Source organism: Branchiostoma floridae, chromosome 5, assembly GCF_000003815.2.
Source record: "Branchiostoma floridae strain S238N-H82 chromosome 5, Bfl_VNyyK, whole genome shotgun sequence".
Taxonomy (NCBI): domain Eukaryota; kingdom Metazoa; phylum Chordata; class Leptocardii; order Amphioxiformes; family Branchiostomatidae; genus Branchiostoma; species Branchiostoma floridae.
In genome coordinates, this window is record NC_049983.1 from 27,347,631 (window position 1) to 27,367,751 (window position 20,121).

The following is a 20,121-nucleotide window of genomic DNA, read 5'->3' on the forward strand; positions in this document are numbered from 1 at the left end:
GTAACATACCAGAGGAGTTTATAGCTGGCCGAGGAGTATGATTTGCGGCCCAGCTAACTTTTCTGATATGTTATCTGTCTATATTTGTTTAATTTCTACTATTTTTCCAGCAACCTGTGAAGCCTGGTGGAAGCTAAGACTTCCATACCAACCTCATACGGACTTGAATATATACGCACATGTGGTCGTACCCTATAGGCAAGAGACCAGACACACCAGCGCTTAAATCAGTATAAATTGCGTATTGACAATTAATTGGTTTACTTGTCAAGTTTGAGGGGGGAAGTTATTCTTTACATTGACCCGCCGTTGTGCAACCTGCTTCAGTTAGTCAGTTTGCAGCCAGCTTATGGAAAAACGACTTCGTCGATCTCAAAGTTCACCCGAGCTAAAACAATATCAATACGCAACTCATACGGACTTGAATATACGCACTCGTGTGACTGATCCCAAATCCATCATCATTATCATCAGGATTCGTCACGGTTTCTTACGTAATACCTACCTACGTTATACGATACAAGCGCTCTAAGTCACGGCTTATTTTCCTCCACTGGGAACTGACAACTGACACACACCCTGCAGCGGCTCTTCCGATCCACCTGTCACCAAAACGCGAGGCCAAGATGAGTACTGAGAACACTGACTACGGCCGGAATTTAAAGTGACGCCCTTTACTCCCACTTTATTGCCGCAAAGAACCACTGGGACTGAGCACTTGGCCCTACCTTAGCGTCATGTCCTAGTTAAAGGTCCTTCATCATGCCCGTAGCCATTTGGTTGTGTGTGTGTGTGTGGGGGGGGGTTATAGTAGTAATTGTGGGACCACCGAAATTTTGAAATCTGGACCCTCTGAAAATCCATTTCCTGCACTTTTTGGGGCAAATTTTGCTGATAGACTCACTACGGTTGGCTGAAATGTCTATCAGGGAAAAATGCAAATCAGTCATGCCTTTGAAAAAAGATCTTGGACATGAAAAAGTGGACCTTCGAGCCTGAAAAAGCGGACCTTTTGAGCGTGTGTGTGTGTGGGGGGGGGGGGGGGGGGAGGGTTCTTCCGAACCCCCCGAACCTCCCCTGGCTACGGGCATGTTCATGGAACCAGCCGGTAAACTGCTTTTTTGGTCCCCAGAACAGAAGTAAATAGGAGAAGAGGACGTCCATACCTCACGCTAAAAAGGGCTTTATTGAAACAGAGACTGGTCTATATGATAAGGACCCCATTGAACTGATGAAAGATGAACACAATGGAAGCAAAACTATGTGAATGCTTCAACTTGTTAACAAGTATGAATATGGTATGTATGTATGTATGTATTTATGGACATATGATCAGTCTCCAAGTACCAGCTACGGACTTAAGGTTGCTGGAAATAGTAGAAAGTGTCCACTAAGTTTATCTCAATCTTGTGCTTGTAGGCTGTTACGAATGATCATACGTTTGCGGTATTGTATGATTATTGGTAAATTTCGTTTTCCTTTGATATCAAAGTTGTTGATCTGAGCTGATGTAAAGTTATGGCTCCGCGTCTTGTCAGTATATTCCATGTCACCGAGATGGTTTTGAAATAAAATATTTGTAATAAGTTTGAACTATTTTGAGTAAAAGAACATTTCAGTCACTGTTTGTTCAAACATTTCAAAATGAAAGTTTAAACATGTTTGAACCTTTTTATTTTGTTGGAACATTTGGGAAAGTAATGATATCATTATCTCTTTATTTAGAACAATTTTCAAACATCTATTTGTTTTTGTTCCAATATTTTGTGTCATTTTTTACCTCCATAAAAACTTTCATTGACCCCATAAGCAAAGCTGCTAAGCTTGGTCCTTTGTTTGGCTCTTGTATTTTTAGATTTTCTTTAGTATACACTGGTGAGTCTTTTGTGAGAAGGTGGCAGACAAACATAATTTCCTGCACTTGGCAGGGATGTGTGAATTGCCCTCTTCCCAGCCCCCTGACCCAGTTTCATCATATTGTTTCCATGTTCGAACATGTGATCACAAATGATGCATATATGTTGGAACAGGTTAGAAACTAACAGAAATAATGTATTTGATGTTAGAAATGTTTCTAACATGTTTGAATACTATAGAAACATTTAGAACGTCACATAGATGTTGTAAATAGTTCTAAACAGTTACTTATCACAGTTAGACTGTTACAAAGATTTCCAAATTGTTAGAACAAAAGGCAAGAAACACCCTCTCGGTAATATGGAATCGACTAGTAGTTCAGGCATTTTTTGGGCCGTTTTGCGTCTTTTTGTCTGTTCGCCCCACCCCATTGGAAAGACGTGGAAGTAGACGAAAGAGGCGTGAAAAATATCACAAAATCCACACATCTGCTTTTCATTTCCTCACTCAAAATTCTCAAAAGGGTTAAGAAAGATATTCAAAGTTTTGAGTGTGCGCCCGTGGCGCGGTGCAGACTGGGAGTCTTTTTGCCGCCAGATGGGTTCTCGGAGATGGCCGAACATGACGTCATGAGCCGAAGGCAGCCGAATATGACGTCAGGACCCAGCTGGAGCCGAGGGTTGTCGGAAATGGCCGAACATGACGTCACGAGCATGGAAAACAGGGAATGGAAGAGGCGCAGAAACAGTCATGGCGACCCTGAATAGTAGCATAGAGCGCTGTAGGGGCCAGCCCTGGGCCGTGTGGGCCGATACGGCTCCCAGCACGGATGGAGAAGGTACAACACATTCCAAAGATTGTTCCCAGCTTCATAATTAGTGCGCCAAAATTGGCACGTTGTAGCAAACCGTGCGCGAAGTGACCCTTTGCTGTCAGTCTAACCCGAGCTCTTGTCGTTTCTGCCCGTTTCAGGCTCCGATCTGGAGGAAAAGTCGGTGCCAGGCAGAGAAGTTGTCCGCTTCAAGAAAGAAGGTACACATGTGGGGAGCCTGTACCGGGGGTAGGCCGGGGTTTGGGGCCACAGGGCCGCAGTTTGGGGCCGGGATGGGCACAGAAACATCACAGCCACCGGCCCCAATGGGCCTCTTTTTATTCAAATCTCCTTTTCAACATGTGTGCCCCTTATCTAGGGCAGTGCCCCAACTAAGGAAATAATTTCATATTTTCTAGATAATCTACCAATATTATTGTTACAGTTATTATAGGCCAGGCAATTCGTGTTGGTATATAAGATAAGAGTGTTATATACTGGGTTGTACAGTGGGGTATATGATCACTAACTATCTAGTGTTTAGATATAGTCTTGTATCATATTGACTTGTCAAGATAATATTATCATCAGAGACATTTCAGGGTCTTCCTCGTTAAACAGGGCGAATTTGCTTCATTAAGCACTCATTAAATTTTAATGTGTGGTGGGGAAAATAATCAGAGGTGTTCGCTAAGTGCTTAGTTTGTCAGCAGTTTTATATGGAGAAAATAAGGAGGTGTTAAGATGTGATTATCACCTGTGTGAGGTGGCTGGTGTCATACCTTGTCATCATCCTACATCTTAAACAGCGTCAAGACATTGTTGTAAGACGTGTGCCCTGTTACCTCCTTAATCTAGTGAAGTACAGTGTGAAGTGTGTGTGTAACGTACAGATATGGGGAGTGGTGATAAAGGTTGGAGTACCACCAAACTCATGTTTGTGAAACTAACGTTTAGTTTCTGTTGGCATTCCCGTACTCATAAAACTATATATTTACTTCTTATATCACGTCGGAATTTACTCAGACCTAGTATAGTTGCATCGAACATAAAACATGCAGGAAGACCAATGTTTTGATCAAACATGTTTAGCGCTAGCAGGGCAGTTGTAACTTATAATAACAGAAGCACTAAAAAAATCATTGACGTAATCATTTGATAGTTGACTTTCATACAATAGAAGTTTGGTGTAACTGTTAGCACTAGGCAAAGTTTTGTTCTGTACATGGAGTTTCATCCTGAATGATAGTTAAACTGTATATAAAACTATATATTGTACACAGTATATTATTGTACAGAGATGTTGTATATACACTACATATGTATAGGACATGTAATGTTAGAGTAGGTTGGTAACTAAATACATAATACTACCATTTTCCTGTAATCTTCTACACATGTAGCTTCTACAACAAGCTGTGTGTTGTGTTTCGATATCCTTTTTTTTTTTTTGCTGGTTGCATGCTATTTCCTGATTGCTAACTTATTCTCATGGATCCAGTGTTGTATTGTACAACATTGGCCGGCTTACAAAATTTGCAAAATTAGTAAGAAATGGAAATATTATTGTAGTATAAATCAATCAATCAATTATCTGCGAGCTTGTTGTGGAGGATATTACTTTTTGTCTCTTGTTATATTGTCTTTTTCCCTATTTACAGATAGACAGACATAGATATTGAGCCGATTATGATATGTTGTTTATAGGATTTTACCATGGTCAATATTGACCGAAGGAGGCCATATATGTTGTTTGTGATATGCAAAATCTTGTCGTTATTGTTGTCAAATCTTTATCAACTTAAAAGTTGGTACAAAGATGGATTGAAAGTTATAGATCATATTCAGCTGACAAGATATGTGTATGATATGCAACAACAACAGGCTGCGTCTTCTTGCCTTCTGTGCTGAAAACGCCCTTGTAAGCAGAATTGTAACTAAGTTCATTGATAACTTAACCATGAACGATTCTGTACAACTGATCTTACCCTGGTCAATAGTGACTGATTTAGGCCATATACTGTAAATGCTTTTAAATTTAAATTCGCAGGGATTTACTTTCGCAGTAGCAAGAAAATGGGGTGTCTGCAGTGGTTTTCAGTTCGACTGAACTGGTAGCACCATAGACTGCACTCTCATACTATAATGGAAAAATGTTCGCGGCTATTTTAAGTTCTCAGCGAAGTGGCCACCGTAATAACTGTGAATATAAAACCACCGCGAACATTTCTGCATTTACAGTATATGATAACTTGGTGATTCTACAATAAGTCTAAGCTTGTATACCTACCTACCTACCTAGTCCCTTCACCACCTGGTCGTTGGGGGGACAAAGTAGACAACAAGATGGAGAGTTGTCTTGTATGTTTGCTGGTTTGTCTGATGGTTGTTTTGTCTCTTCAGACATGCGGTACTACGGTGTGAGACCCATGGAGGATGAGGTGGTTCTGGTGGTGTGCGAGCGGTGCGGCCAGGTGGTGAAACCACAGGCACTGCAGTACCACATAGGTAAGTACCGCAGTTTGTAGTACCTTTGTACCCATGCAGTACCACTGTTTGGTGCCGAGAGGCTATTACCTTTCAGGGTTGGACAAGTCCACTAGCTTGATTGTCCAGGGCAACTGAAAGTGCTGATCAGGCAAGTGCATGACCTACCCCACTTGCCTGATCGGGCAAGAAAGATTTTTTTCATAAGAGAGATTTTGATATGCTTGTTACATTTCACAGTCAAAACATCAAGCATTGGTCAACACAGAAAGATAGAGCCAACAATAAAACAATTCCATTGAAAATACTTAGACACATGTCATTTAAATGTCCGGACAAATGAAAAGTTAGTTCGGGCAAGTAAATTTTCTGATGTACTTGCCCGATAGGACAAGTGAATTTTAAAAAACTTGTCCAACCCTGCTGTTTGGCATCACACAAGTAGGTACCTCTGATCTTACGCCGTACAGCAGTCGGTACCACATAGACAGGTACATTTACGTCTGCTTTTACCTATGCTGTATGGTACCTGAACTCTTACCTCCAATATGTTGTACGAATGTTTAGTACCATATAGTACAATACTGCTGTACCATTGGTTGGTACTACACAGGCAGGTACCTCCGATTTTCCCCCCGCTGTACCAGGTACCTCCATTCTTACCTCCGATTACGGTGAATGGCCACTCAGCTATCAAGAACTAGTGGAAGCTATACCACTGCACGTTTTTTTGTTTCCTTGTATGATACCATTATGGATACCATGGCCTGGGCATTGTATAAACCCTTTACATGTCTGAAACCTGCACTATCACATTATTGTACCTTATTGCATTATGGCTTATGGTGTACACTGTGAAGAACTATGCAAGCCTGGTCCATAGTGGTGATGATGGACTAGTGTGTGAAATTTCTATCATATGTTGTCATCTGAATGTTTGTACATGTATGGCACTTGTTTCTATGACCTGTGATCTTGTGTAGGAATAATTTCTGTTGAACTAGAAGACCAATCTGTATCAATGGGTACACACTGATCCCCATGATATTGGATTATTGCATATAGCGTATGCTATATTGTGTATGCACATGTATGATTGTTTGTATACAATTGCACTTGAGTCTTCTACAAGTATTGCTACTACATACTTGTGGTTCCCAATTGTAGTTGGTTATCTAATATCTAACTGTGATTTATATTATCATTTCATCTAACATGTGATATCATGTTTGATCATGTTACACCATACATTTATATGATGACAGACTGTATTTTACCAGATGGACATATGTACTAGCAGCCCAACTTTTGGAACCTTGACTTTGGTCTGCAATTTGCGCTAAACTTTGGCTGATCAGTTCAGTAGGCAATCTGTGTTTATAAACTTGCCTTGAACAAAATCTGGCTGTCCAAAAGACTGGACAATCTTTTATTTCAAATACTTCATCCCCAAACTAATCTGTCAGAAGGACAAAAGAGCACAAAGCTGCCCCCCCCCCCCCCTCGCCAACTGGCCCTGTGTCCATGCTGGGTGGGAACAATAGAACAGAGACTGAACACTGGTGCACACAAACTCTCACCGCTAATCACGGGAGGAACGCTTCTGCTTTAATTACTGTGTTGGAGGTACAAAAGGAAAAGAAATTTGCTGTGTGTAAGATGTGTTATATTCCATGTGACTGTCTGTATCCACATGTGCATGTAGTGTGAGTGTTGAACACCACAGTGTGGTCCTGATGTGATACAGTCCTACTGATACGGAGAAGAGATGGTAGTTTTATGGACCTGAAACCTACATGCTGTACTTCATTGTGCTGAACAAATGTGCTTAAGTTTATACTGCTCGGAGATGCCATACAGTGGAGTCGCCGTTTTTATGACTTTGTTGGCAGAACGCCAGCTGTGAGAGTACTACATACATGTCCTTTGTCACGTCCGTAACCTGGGTGACGGTTGGACACACGCACGCTTCTTACAGGGATGGGAATTATGACAAACACATGGAATAACACAGACAGTAAAACTGATTATAAAACTTTGTATCGGGATGAAAAATCTAGCGTATTGTCCTCCAGCCAGTTGACATTGATGTGTTTGTATTTGGTGTAACATGTAGATGGTGTAGGGATATGAGAGTATCCTGAGTGACAGTTGTACACAGGCATGCTTCTTAGTGTGATGGGAATTATTAAGGAAGTGGATTAAACCAATGATAAAACATGGTAAAAGTAAAACTTTGTGTCTGCATGAAAAATCTCATGTGAAACTCGGCCCAACAGTCATCTAAAATTGAAGTGTTTGTATTTGGCGTAACGTGTAGATAATGTTGGGTTATAAAGGCTTTTTGATAACACAGGCACTTGTAGTAATGAAATTGGTGCCTGGAATTTGTGTACAAATTTGCCAGATAAACAGATGCAAATCACTGTTGGATAGCCCTTTACTGACACAAGAAAAGAGGAGGGAACAATAGTTAATGAAGCATGCATAAATACAGAGGGTTTGGGAGCTGGGAGCTACTTTATAGAAAATGTAGTTAGTTTTTATGAATCAGGACATGTAAAAACATTGTAATAACTTCCGTACTAAATGTTCTCATTAAACATAGTTTATGTAATCTAATGTTTATATCACACTTGTGTTGAATACAGACGCACATGTTTGGAAGGCTGTATCTATATAACCGGTATAAGTCCTCTCTACGTCGTAACTCACAAGCTTTGCAGGCACACCTAAATTTTGCACATCTATCTGCAAGTGTTCTTTAAAGCTATACAGAGAAGATGCGCCTGCTGTGCTTGGTGATAGCAAATTACACTCTACGATAGTTCTGGGAAAATACAAATATTTGAACACATCAAATGTGATGAGAATGATGATGATGTGTTTTGAAAGGGTCATATGCATTTAATCCCCATTCCTAGTATCATGTCAAATCAATATTTTATCGTTGCACAATCAGCTGGAAAGACACGATTGTTATTATTGATTGATATTATCAAAGTTCAAAGCCATGTGAAGCATATTAATACTCCAGTAACCTACATTCAAATCAATTTTTCATGCAGTTTTGATTCCGGCCAGCATTGATTGTCCCTGGCCTTACACAGTGCAGAACAGTACATGTCCATGAGCAGGCCTGTTGAAGGGAAATATGTTTGTATACATGATTTTTAGGAAAATGATAGTGTTATGTATTTAGTTACTGACCTACTCTAACATTACGCGTCCTACGCATACAACATATACAATATCTCTGTGCAGTAATATACTGTATACCGTAAATACAGCTTAACGTTCATTCAGAATGAAGCTATACATACAGAACAACAAGTTGCCTAGTGCTAACAGTAACACCAAATATATTTTGATTTTATTTATTTGCACATAAAAAGAAAGTACAGAAAGTAAAGTTAAAAGATAACATATAAACACCGTGCGGGAGAGAGGGAGAAGCCAAACAGGCTTATACAGGCCCTTCTCCTAACAAATACGATTGAAATATGAGACAGATGATAAAAAATTATAGATAAGTAACAATTAAATGATTAACAACAAAGAAATATAGTAACTATTATGACATAAATGGAGCTATCTAATAGGCTAATAACAAATCAATTACAGTGCGATATATCGATAACAAATCATAGGTGCATAAAACATTACATGTAACTCTGAACTTTATGGTAGCAACGGTCATTTTTATATAGTTTTAAAACTTTTATTCTGCATTCTGTGAAACACCATTTCCAGCAAATCTCTATGTAGTATGTGATTAAATTAGTCAATATTCAATTCTAGAGCCTTATTTACAAGACCTATATTTAGTATGCAAGTCTGAAGTATGTATGACAGCATAATGTATGACATTGTATCATTGTTGTCACCTGTCAGACATATAAAGTATTAGGGCAGTTAGTTAGGATATGGTGTCATCTAGCATGTAAAGAGTTATATATAAATGACTGTTTAGGTGTGATATGGACCAGACCACTAACAGTGTAGAGGGGGGGGGGTGGCATCTGGTAATGTTCTGAGGTCGTTGACCCCTCATGACAGCATGACCTTCCAAATCATGACCCACTTTCTGAGACAAAATTTTCACTTCAATCTAGTGACAAAATCTCAAATTATACGTTATCAGAAATATTATCTTATGATGATAAACAGTGTTAGATGATTTGGATGCTAATCCCAAGGTTTAAGTAGATAGAGATGGGGCGGTGTAGGGTTTTGTGAGTGAGTGCTGTAGAGATGTAGATGTGTGACCTATTTATAATGTATGGTAGAAGTGTAACGTATTACATTACTGTAAATTAATCTGGTAAGTGGCTGAGAAAACCTAACGTTATAGTCAGTGTACAAAATACTTTTCTGAGCCAGGTTGCACAGTGTGCAACCTGGGGCAAAAACTAGGTTGCACAACTGAATTTCAAGTTGCACCACCTACAATTCTTTAATTTCTGAAAAAAAGGTACAATACATACATACATAATAACCTTTTACTATCATATTCGGCAATTACTGACATGTTTGGCTGATATGAAATGGAGCTGTCTTGGTCCATTTATTTCTTCCAAGTAAATTGACAACAAAATCAAGTTCTGAGGCACAAAATCTAAATTGCACCCTGTGCAACTTGAGTTTAGAAGTAAGTTGCACCAAGCAAAAAGTGGTTGCAATGTGCAAGTGTGCAAGTGGGTATTTTGCACGCTGATAGTACTGGATTCAGACATGCTAGGTACTGGGATAGTATAACTATAATATGTTATTTTTGAGAAATACATAATGATATTTTAGTATAGAGGGAAAATGTGCACTTTCACAATCTAAATGACTTATGAAACATTACCAGTAACCAGTAACCATGTAAAATAGTGAGATGTCATGGTGAGTTTTACTAGGTCAAAGGACAGTGGTACAGTGGAGATACATCTGCATGAATGAATGAATGATTGAATGATTGGTTGACTGACCGGTATATCGTGTTGTCCTATGCACTGCAATTCTAAATCTTGTGGTACCTCCAACACAGTACTAGAACACAGCCCAGTGTCTCCCCCTAGATACTTGTGTTAAAAGATGCAGAGATGTATACAAGTTTTTACAATATTCCAAACATGCTGATATATTATATATAACATGTTGTACCTTGTTGCAGGTGAGAAAAGGTAGGTGACACTAACACAGGTTATCCCACTAACAGCAGGACAGGTGTGCGACAGTCTCCGTGACGACGACACAGGAGATTTTCCTGCTACGGGGCACAGGTGTGCGTCTGCAAGGTGCCTGCTACATGTCTTACACATGTGATGGTTTCACTTCTGCAAGGAACATGTGCTTAACTTTCAGGGTGTCATATCTATATCGTATCGGTCCAGACATTAATACATCTTGCATGATTTAGATGTCTCATATTTCTGTCTAATGTCTCCAAGGAACATGTGCCTGTTTCAGGGTGTCATATCTATATCCTATAGTATCGGTCCAGACATTAATACATCTTGCATGAGTTTAATGTGTCATATTTCTGTCTGATGTCTCCAAGGAACATGTGCTTATTTCACGGTGTCATATCCATATCCTATGGTACCAGACATTAATACATCTTGCATGAGTTTGATGTGTCATATTTCTGTCTAATGTCTCCAAGGAACATGTGCCTGTTTCAGGGTCAAATATTTATATCCTGTGGGTCTAGAGGTCTTGTATGTCCTACCTGTCTTACATATCTTTCTGTGTCATGTCCCTAAGGAACAATTACCCACACTTCTTTATGTAATCAATCACCGCAAACTCATGATAGAGCTCCACTGCCTGATGTTATAATATGGTCCAGATTTTATCAGTTCTGTACATTGCCCTGTTGTAACAACATGATGAGAAGTTAACTGTGAAGAGAGATAGAAATGTTGCGGCTTGCCTGGCGTGCATGCTACTGGAAAGGGTTGCAGTTTTTATTGTCCATTGTAAGCGGTAAGTCCATTGTACTTGATATATACTTGATAATGACCCATTGCAAGCCTTGACAAAATTCCCTTGCCTAAATGTTGACATGATCCATTTTCTTCTCAGTCCTTTCATGCCATCATGAGAAGTTTGCTGTGTGAATAGTCGTATAGAACATCACATGTTAGATAACGTGAAGAGTTGTAGAACATGACATCACAAGTTATATAACAGACACTCCCAGTATTGATCCTCTAGTTTCCTCCATCACTCCATCCATACTTCACCTCTGGGCACAGTTGGATGGGGCATAAGTCTACATGTAGTGGTGTTCACAGGTTAGAGTCAACCTTTATATAGCCTCTCGAGCACATGTGGCTCACTGTGGTGTAGTGGTTAACTGTCCAGCCTTTCTATCACAGGGTCAAGTTAGTCTTCAGTGCTTTGGACTGGATGTTATAATCTGTTGATCCTATATATTTATAACAGTGCATAGTCTGTGTATATTCTTATTGCAAAGATATCTTTTCATACTGATTACAGATTAGATATGATAATTTGGAGGAAACATAGTATTTGCAGGAAATATTAAAGGCTGTATGTAGAAGCATTAAGTTCCAGTAAAATCTTTTTTACAAGCTCATGTTCACTACATTATACATATTTATCACTAGATAATTGATACAAACCTCATATTTACTACATTATATATATTTATTGCTAGAGAGTTTGTACAACTTCATGGACACTACATTATACATATTTATCGCTAGATAATTAGTACAAACCTCATATTTACTACATTATATATATTTATTGCTAGAGAGTTTGTACAACTTCATGGTCACTACATTATACATATTTATCGCTAGATAATTAGTACAAACTTCATGTTCACTACATTATACATATTTATCACTAGGTAATTAGGACAAACCTCATGTTCACTACATTATATATATTTATCGCTAGAGAGTTTGTACAACTTCATGGTCACTACATTATACATATTTATCGCTAGATAATTAGTACAAACCTCATATTTACTATATTATACATATTTATCACCAGATAATTAGTTCAAACCTCATGTTCACTACATTATATATATTTATCGCTAGAGAGTTTGTACAACTTCATGGTCACTACATTATACATATTTATCGCTAGATAATTAGTACAAACCTCATATTTACTATATTATACATATTTATCACCAGATAATTAGTTCAAACCTCATGTTCACTACATTATATATATTTATCGCTAGAGAGTTTGTACAACTTCATGGTCACTACATTATACATATTTATCGCTAGATAATTAGTACAAACCTCATATTTACTATATTATACATATTTATCACCAGATAATTAGTTCAAACCTCATGTTCACTACATTATACATATTTATCGCTAGAGAGTTTGTACATACTTCATGTTCACTACATTATACATATTTATCACAGTGGTGATAATCCCCAGTAGTTGTGACAGGTGTGAAGGGAACAATGGCAGGCTCAGGCCCAGCCACCAGCTCAATTATGGTGTTAACAAAACCCATTCAGATTCATAATAGCACCCCCCTCCCCCTTCCACTGGGAGCCATACACAGAACATGGTACCCCCCTCCCCCCTTCCACTGGGAGCTGTACACATAAGATCTCAGAACACAGTTTTTCGCCTATAGGGATTTACATGGTTAAGGACCCCAAAGTGAGGTGGTTTCGACGACTCAAAACCTGTAGTAGTGTGCAGATACAACTTACAAGAATTTAGTATGTTGAAGTCGAGGGTACAACCTACAAAATATCTGAAAATGAGCAAAGATTTGCCTGCTCGTTTTTCTATAAAAGACACTTTGATTTGACCCCCAGTGGAGGTCATGGAACTGCATGCGGCGAATAGGAAGAGGCGGTAACAGTATCAGGGCGTAAATTCCCGCCGGCCAAAGAAGCAACGTAATCCAACTTATACAGTATCAATACTGATGTATTCCTCTACCATTCACCAGTTTCCACATCACTGTTGTGTACGAAAGAATAGCTACAGCCTTTACAAGTACTGCAGTGCACTATTTTAACTTCTTTTGGGGACGGGGGTCGTGGATAAATACTGTGTTCTGAGACCATAACATGGTACCCCCCTCCCACTACCCAGAACATGGTACCCCCCTCCCACTACCCAGAACATGTCAGACTTCAGTAGTGAGGTAGTTTGCTGTGCTGGGTTCCCTCAGTCTGTATATACCAGCATGTCTGGATGTTTATGGTGTCATGTACATGGTACCTGCAGGTTTGATGTACACTTATAGGCCAGAGGGTTGCCCGTTTCTTTGCCAAACTCCGCTGGGACATGTTAACAGTTATATTTATAGAGGCATGCTGGATTTCTTTCACCTGGCACAGGATTTGCAGTCTGTTTCAAAACCCATTCAGATTCATGCTACACCCCCCTCCCCCTTCCACTGCCGTACACATAACATGGTAGCCCCCTCCCACCACACAGAACATTTCTGGATGTTTATGGTGTCATGTAGGTGGTACCTGCAGGTTTGATGTACACTTATAGGTCAGAGGGTCGCCCGTTTCCTTGCCAAACTCTCCCGGGACATAAGAAGCATGCTGGATTTCTTTCATCTGGCATAGGATTTGCAGTCTGATTGTTTCTGATAGTCTAGTGTAGTATGTGATATCAATCAATCAATCAATCAATCAATCAATCAATCAATCAATCAATCGTTTGCTTGCATCATAGGTTATAGTACTGGTTGTATTTTGAGAGGTTTCAGTTTGATTTTCACATTAATTGTTGTGGTCTACTACTAGAGTTTTTCCTACTTGGGTCATAGGTCAGGGTCATGTTGAAGGTCAAAAGTCACTTCCTATCTAGATCTGGGATGATGATTTTTCCCTAATAAATTATGGTAGATATAACATAAGTGTATCAGCTGTTATGACTGATGGAGTGTTATAATGTGTGGTTTAATGATGTTAACTCCTGTCAGTATAGTCATTGTCCCAGGGAGGGTCCTACCTTGTAAATCCCTGCAGTTCTGAGGTATTTATTGCACCAGGTGTTCACCATGTAGTAACTGCCTTCATAAATCCCTGTGCTGAGGTGACATGTGCTGCAGTTGAGCTGTAAAAGTGAATAGATGTGGGAAACAGGCAAGAAAATATGGTGGAAAGAACAAAGACACAGCAGGAAGAATTTACTACCAGGCAAAGGTGTTTTTTTTGTGAATCATTCAGTCTATAACTCAATAGGAGAACATACAGAGGAAAAAGTGACACCTTTTCTTCAGGTTATTGTTACCTTTGCCAAGGTTATATTTGAAGATTTAAGTCGTTTGTCAGGATTACATTTGTTCTTAGAATGACAAGATTTGTAGCCTAGGAAACTAAAATCGTCCTGCAATTAGACAACACATTTTATTCTGTTTTCTGCTTGCTTAGCTTGCTTGCTTAAGGCAAGTTCTTCCGGTGTCCAGTTTTCTGCAATGATATTATTAATATCAATTTGGAGATTTAGGACCTTGAGAGATGGAACACTGGTGCTGGTGTTCTCATTGATGAGGAAAAACAACAACATGGTAAGGTGTTTGATACCTGCACATGTCTGGAGGACACACTGCAGATGTACTTTCACCGTCCTGTGATGTTTCAAGATCAAACAGTTGAGAAACATTTATCATAACTTGGGTCTAAAACCAAGCCAGAAGGCTATTTGCAAACAATCAAAACAGTCCTACATAACCTCAAACATTTGACATTTCCAAACTCTACCCAGTTGATATTATTGCCTTGATGTCTAACCTTCATCAGTGTAACGTGTGTATACTCAACACTTGAAATAACAGGAAGGAAAATGAAACATATAAATGAGTTAGAACCAAAAGGGAAAATGGCAACTGTCTGAATCTATTTCTACGTCAGCTATTGATGCACGCTTAAGAGGCCATCACCACATCGCCATGGAAACCTGTTGATGTGATGATGACATCAGTCCTGCCAGAGTTGATTCTCCTTTTATCACTTAATCATGTTAGGAGAGGAGAGATGCGGTTGCCATGGTAACAGAAACAGCCTGTGGCACATGGCAACATGTCAGGGAATGATGATGATACTTTTTGTGTCGGCAGTTTCTGAAAGTGGGATGATTTTTGTGAATGTTGGGATGTGACTTTTGATAGATTCTCACACAGTTTTGCAGAAAGCTGAAATATAGAATTTGGAATCTGGTTATAGAAACTTGTATGTTTTGAATGAATTTTCATTATTTCCTATCTTAAACTTTAAAGAGTAACAAATTGAATTTGTGTCCCTAGCAGCTTTTCTAGAACTGCAGGAGTAGTTTCTGTTAATTGTTTGTGGGCATTGTTAAAAAGATTGTGAGAAGTAATTCCAAACTCCTGGTGAGTTTTGTTAATCCTTTCCTAGCTGCTGTAGCCTTTTGTTGGTAGTTAATCAGTATGTAAAAGGTTAAACAAACCAGCAGGACATGTAATATGATATCTTGTCCAGGGCTAACCTGTAATATGATAGCCTGTCCAAGGCTAACCTGTAATATGATATCCTATCCAAGGCTATGGCTGGTTTGTAGGTTCTGCAATCTGCCTCTGCCCCAGCTAAGTAAACACATGTATGATACACAAGGTCAGCAGGGTTAGTGTAACGTTTGGTCAGAGATGTGGAAGGTGATAGCATTAGGCCACTCTAATTAAAGTTGTTGGTTCTTGGATTTACAAAATGTAAGACAAAGTAGAACTTTTTTCTATTTTGTACGTTGTCATCCTCAGTGGAAGCAAAGAATGATGTAACTTGTTACTGGGTGTACGAATACTGTTGGCAAGTTTCACATGGTGGAACTATCAGATTTGTCTTGCATTTTAAATGATATTTTATATGATATATATATATAGAGAGAGAGAGAGAACATGTTCTTTTGTAATGGTCCTGTATCAGGATATTCTTAGGAACTTGTTGTTATTGTCATTAAAAAAATAGGACATTTCCTTTGCATGAGAAAATTTGAGGGCCTGTATCATACAGAGTAGAGGAGAAGGCTTGAGTGATCAGTGGCAGGTGTCAGTCAGAACAGGTGGAGGGCCGATTCAGCACAGATTATCCCTGTACATGTATAGCACATGATACAATGATTTTATATGTAGGGAGGGGAACATTCATCAATCATGATCAAAAGGAATGAAGTCAACATCTCCTTTCCCCAGGGGCGATAGTCGATGATGATGATATGATGATGTATACTTATGTTAGAGGTTTTTGAACATTCATGACACACTTATATTTGATCATGGGTTTCCTCTCTTCATTAATTTGTTAGCAGTGTTGTAGGTTTGGGAGGTTTGTAGTCAGACATGTCAGAACAGAAAGTGATGTTCATATATTATCCTGATGTCACTGGGGATGGTTGAATGATGATGGCTGAGGTTTGACGGATTTGTGCCCTACATTTTCCCTTTTCATGATGTTGAAGCTGTCCCATTGGACTCTTTTTCTGGGACAGTAGAAGACGAATGATCCCATCTTTTCTGTATTGTCTGGGTTTTGGGACCTAAAAATTAGGGGCTTCTCAAACCAAAAATTCAGGTAACAGATGTAAAATCATATAATGGGGTCACATTTTTCTGCCTAAGAATTTCTCAATGCACAACTTAATTTTTTAACGCGCAGATTTTTAACTCGCGCGCAGATTTTTAACACGCAGAAAACCCGTTCCCAGTTTTCTTTCTGTCTGTAACGGTGGAAAGATTAGGATGGAATTTACTGGCCTCCTTAAAAAGCTTTCTTTCATGATCGTAAAAGGGACAGGTAGAGATGAAATGAGTATCACCTATGACAGATGTCCTGCCCCACCCAGCAGCTACACTCCATCCTTAACATTCAGGACTCCCTGACCTTGACCTTTGCCCTCCCAGCACCATTCCTGGGACATCCCATAATATTTTACGATCCCCATCCATCGCTGCCATGGCAACGGTGTGACAGCAGTATTGATTGGCGGTTAAGCAGACAACAGCGTAAGATCGTACCCTACTTGTTATTCACAAGCAGCAGGGCTGGAAATGTGCCTTACTGCATACCTTCGTAGGTGACATTCAAAATTACCTAACTACAGGAATTTGACCTGCAACAGTCATTTTCTTTGCTTTTCACTCCTTCAAAATCAATATTAAATTGTCCATAATGGTATTTTAAATCTTGTAGTCCCCTGTATTGAAGGTAACTAGTATGAAGAATGGTAGGCCTCTTACAGTAACTACCAGCATATATCACCCAAGTGGTTTGATCTGGACCAGTGCAGGTTAGATAGACATCAGAAATACCTACACAGCTCCTGTATTATATAATTACCCGTATTGTAAAGGTGGGGTTTCCATCCCTGTGTGCTGCGATATCGTTATGATAATTACCTGTGGTGTAATGTTTGGATTTTGATCCCTGCGTGCTGGGATATTGTTATGATAATTATCCAGGTTTGATGTGGACCAGTACAGGTTAGATAGATAACAGAAATACCTGCATAGCTCCTGTATTACCTGTATAGTGAAGGTGGAATTTCCATCCCTACTGCTGGGATATCGTTATAATAATTACCTGTGGTGTAATGTTGGGATTTTGATCCCTGCGTGCTGGATATCGTTATGATAATTACCCAGAGTCAGGACCAGACCTTAACGAGGAGGTGGGAGGAGGTGATGTCTGACGGAGAGGCTCCCATCAAGGTCGAGGAATGGTAGATGAAGGTCGTGAGGAAACCTAATCATGAGGACAAGGATGGGATGTTATCTTCTCCCGGCTCCCTCAGGTGCGTCCCCAAGGTTTGTGTCTTGAGACGTCTTAAGGTTCCAGTCCGATTCCTTATCACTAAGTGGTCCATTTATTTTTCTTTTCATGTGTATGGGAAGGTCAAGGTATTGTTTTTACTCTTCCAGATAAAACTGAAAATTATTATAGCTGATGTATGCAAGGATAATATTTGTTCCATAGGTTATGGTTATGGTGACATGCAAGCTAATATTTTCTCCATGTTATTTTGATGATTGTGACTAAATGGGCCATTTATCATCCTGAAGGGTTATTTATATAATTTCAGCATTAGAAATTATGGTCCATGTCTGCTATGATGATAGCTATAAGCTACAGTTTATTTGGTGATAATATCTTTTATGAGGGTTACAACAGAATTAGGTTTATGAGAGTAGTGAGAAATTACACAGTAGAGATTACATGATTTAGCATGTAAACATTACCAGTTACAGCCTGTTCCAGCCGAGAGATTTTCCTGGTTTACGTACTATATACTGTGTGATGTATGTTACAGGGTCTTTACTTATAATGTGTAAAGCTAACATGATGACAAGCATGTAAACATTACCAGTTACGGCTTGTTCCAGTTGAGAGATGTCCTTAGTTAACCTGCTATGTAATATAATAGTATAATGTATATGAAGAAAGGGTCTTTACTTATAGTGTATAAAGCTGACTTGATGGCAAGCTTGTAGACATTACCAGTTCTAGCTTGTTCCACTTATGTCATGAGATTTTCTGTGGTTGAACATGTAGGATGTATGTAGAAGGGGCTGCAGTGATGTCGTATAAAGCTGGAGTGTTATGATTTTGGTATGATTACACTGGGATATGATATGATGTTATAATGATGATGTCTCAATTGTACATCTAGTATCAACTGACTCTCATAATTCCATAATACGCCCACATGAAAGAAACGTTGTCATAGAGGCCTCAACATTGACTTGAATACCTAAATATCTGAAGTGTATGCACCTTAGGATTACTGAAGTTACATTGCTACATCTCTTTAGTTTAGATTCATGAGCAAAATGTATTTTTCTCATGTGGCTGTATTGTTGTCTGTTTATCGTCAAGCACTATGGCCCATACGGACAAACAATTGACAGTACATTTAAAAAAACAATAATCTACTACTTAAAATCAAAATACAGGATTCACACTGTATCTCGTGTACGTGGTCTATGTACAACGTGTCAGTAGTTATGCCAGAACTTTACTTGTGGTAACAACATCAGAGTATGATACTTAATAGCACTCTAACAATATCGTTCTCAGTTATCGTTCTCAGACGATGTATTGTAGCATTTAGTTGAATTCTGAGAGTTGATGTTATAGATAAAAGTGTCCCTCCTTGTGTGACCAACCAGACCAACATAGTGCTGTTATACTGGCAAACATCTGAGCTGGATCTATTAATCGGTATGACTTACATGTATAATCTGCAAATGTCAGCATTTTACACTGACAAGATCTACAACATTGTTCACAGAGGATAGGGTATAGATTGACTGGGTCTATTTTATGTATTTGGTTCTATTACTATTGTCTTTCTGTTGCGTGGACAGACGTTTCAGTGATTTGTGTTGTTTTCATAAACCTATTCATAGCTATATTGCATGATGCCAGAAAATTTGTGGAAGAATGGCTGTTCAGTGAGCTTAAATGGTTCAATATGATTTTCATCTTTTCATCCATCTTAGATTGGTCACTTGGAATTTCGGTTAATGTTTTCAAGTGTCAAAAATGTCTTCAACCTGCGGGTACGTAATGTCAATAGTAAACACGGACTAAGATGGATCCAGAAGATTGCATGTTATTCCAAGCACAATTTGTAGATGTTAGAAACATTTTCGGGTTGTTACGCCCCTGCAAGGTGATAACAGTGACTGATAACGTTGTCATGATAAGTGATGTATAATCCAGCCACGAGAGCCATCTAGCGAAGTTGATACAAACATCAGCACTTCCAGCTAGGCTAACTTTAGGCACTGCTTCCCAGCGCCATCTATTGGTTCCTGACAGTACTGCAGCATAAGTGTCTGGCTTGTTGCCAGATAGAGTGCAGTCCATCAGTGCTGCAGCATTGCTCATGACAATGTAGCATTGATATAATAAACATCAGCATCTCTACTCAGATTGACTCTAGGCACTGCTTCCCAGTGCCATCTGTAGGTTCCTG

At 39.1% G+C, this 20,121-nt stretch overlaps 1 protein-coding gene across 1 annotated transcript in view; it reads left to right on the plus strand.

The window, feature by feature from the left end:
- Positions 1-2,504: 2,504 nt before the first annotated feature.
- LOC118415143 (ataxin-7-like protein 1) overlaps positions 2,505-20,121 on the plus strand; it is a gene marked incomplete in the record, with an annotated part of 119,758 nt that continues 102,141 nt past the window's right edge. Inside the window, 3 exon segments of the mRNA XM_035819512.1 lie at positions 2,505-2,695; positions 2,830-2,889; positions 5,072-5,176. Coding sequence (XP_035675405.1) covers positions 2,557-2,695; positions 2,830-2,889; positions 5,072-5,176 — 304 coding nt within the window.